At 36.2% G+C, this 1,874-nt stretch overlaps 1 protein-coding gene across 1 annotated transcript in view; it reads left to right on the plus strand.

Annotated features, from left to right (window-relative positions):
- PRKDC (protein kinase, DNA-activated, catalytic polypeptide) overlaps positions 1-1,874 on the plus strand; it is a 212,101-nt gene that overhangs the window by 100,992 nt on the left and 109,235 nt on the right. Inside the window, exon 40 of the mRNA XM_004680043.2 lies at positions 856-1,063. Within this exon, the coding sequence (XP_004680100.1) occupies positions 856-1,063 (208 nt within the window). The remainder of the gene's footprint in view (positions 1-855; positions 1,064-1,874) is intronic.

Genomic DNA, 1,874 nt, shown 5'->3' on the forward strand with positions numbered 1-1,874 from the left:
GGCTTTAGCTTCTCAGTGCTGTGCTTTAACCCGCTGCGCCACCAGGGAGGGCCCAGCCCATTTTTTACATTGACATTTTGCTTTTTATCTTTTCCTTCTCTTACTACTTATTTTAGCTTCCTAAATGAGTTGAATACTTTAGGTCTGGAAGCTGTGTGCAACTTTCTAGTGTGCTTAATAGGATGAAGCTCCTCATGAGAATTTAAGTTTAGTATAGTGTTAAAATGAATATTGCAAAAGTTCATGTTACCCATTTTATGCAACCTTAAGATATTGTGACTAAGTTACCTTCTGAGTACATGCTGTTGCCCTTGTTCCTATATTACTTCAAAGCATCAGGACTGTAGAGCTAGAAGTAATTTAACAGGTGAGAAAACTTCTGTATTCTTAATTTTTAGCTTTATAGACAGTAACTTACAGGTGACCATTCAAATATATATTGTTTCTCAGATGAGAAAATGAAGGGCCATATGGGTGTTTTCTGTATCGGAAATAGGAATGTTAGTTCATTATTTCCTAGTATCTAGAAATGAGCATTGTTAATTCATAATTTTGTAAATGTGATCATGTGTAGGTCTAAGATTCTTTCAGTCTTCCAGATGTTCTCTAAACAAGATGAGATTTTAAAATAAGTATAAAAATGTTTCTAATGCCCAAGTTTAGGAGTTAGAGATTTGTGGGGATGAGTAAAATAATGTGGTTCATGTACAAATAAATTGCATGTTTCTTTGTAGTTACTCTTAAAAGTTATTTTTCAAATCATATCATTGGTGCTTATATTGTGTCTTCTATGGTAGACACTCATAAAATATCTGATCAAAAATGAAAGCTTTTTTGTTTCCTTTTTTTCCCTAGGAGTTCATGTGCCATACAATTAGACCTTCTAGAAAGTGTGTACAGAATGTTCAGGAGGGATGACCTACTTTCAAACATCACCCGCCAAGCATTTGTAGATCGTTGTCTTCTCACTCTGTTGTGGCACTGTAGCCTGAATGCTTTGAGAGAATTTTGTAGTAAAATTGTGGTGAATGCCATCGATGAGTTGAAATCAAGATTTTTAAAGGTATTGTACAACTGTAATTAATATCAATATTCACAATAATTGACAGCTTCTCTTACCAATGAGAAACTATCATGTGTTTAGTCGTGTTCTCTATTGCTGATGGAAGATTCTCTACATTTTATCATAGCCTATGATTATATGGCTACTTGCATTTGTTTTGTGAGACTGCTATAAAGAATTAGCAAAATTATGCCTTGGAATAAGTATACATTTATTCTTACACAGTTCTTGAGGCCATGAATTAGAAATCAGTTTTACTGGACTTAAATTACGATATTGCCATGCCACTCATGTTCTGGAGGCTTTAGGAGAAAATCCATTCCTTGTCTTCCCTTCTAGCTTGTGGCTGCATCACTCTGACCTCTGTTTCTGTGGTCACAGTGCCTCCTCCTCTTCTGTGTACCCTTATCTCCTTCACATAGGTATATATAACTTCAGTTATAACTCACTTGGATAATCTGCCTATCTGAGGATCCTTAATTTAATGTTATCTGTATGGTCTTTTTTTTTTTTTAATAATGTAACACTTGCAAATTCTAGGGGTTTGAACATAGATAGCTTTTTAAAATTTTTTTAAAAAGATTTATTTATACATACAGAACTGGGGTACAGGCTGGAGGTGTGTGGGGTGGCGTGGTGGTGGTGGTGGTGAGAGGATTCATCAACAATAGAATGTGGAGCAGAACAGGCAGATATACTGAAATACACTGCTGAGGGAAGCATCAGGTGGGTTAGGAGAGGTCTGTCATACCATGTGGGTCACCCCTCTGGCTGGGGATCAAACTGGTGTGCAGTAACTGCAATAGCTTCA

The sequence above is a fragment of the Condylura cristata genome, unplaced genomic scaffold (genome assembly GCF_000260355.1).
Source record: "Condylura cristata isolate star-nosed mole 26May11 unplaced genomic scaffold, ConCri1.0 scaffold00009, whole genome shotgun sequence".
NCBI classification, from domain to species: Eukaryota; Metazoa; Chordata; class Mammalia; order Eulipotyphla; family Talpidae; genus Condylura; species Condylura cristata.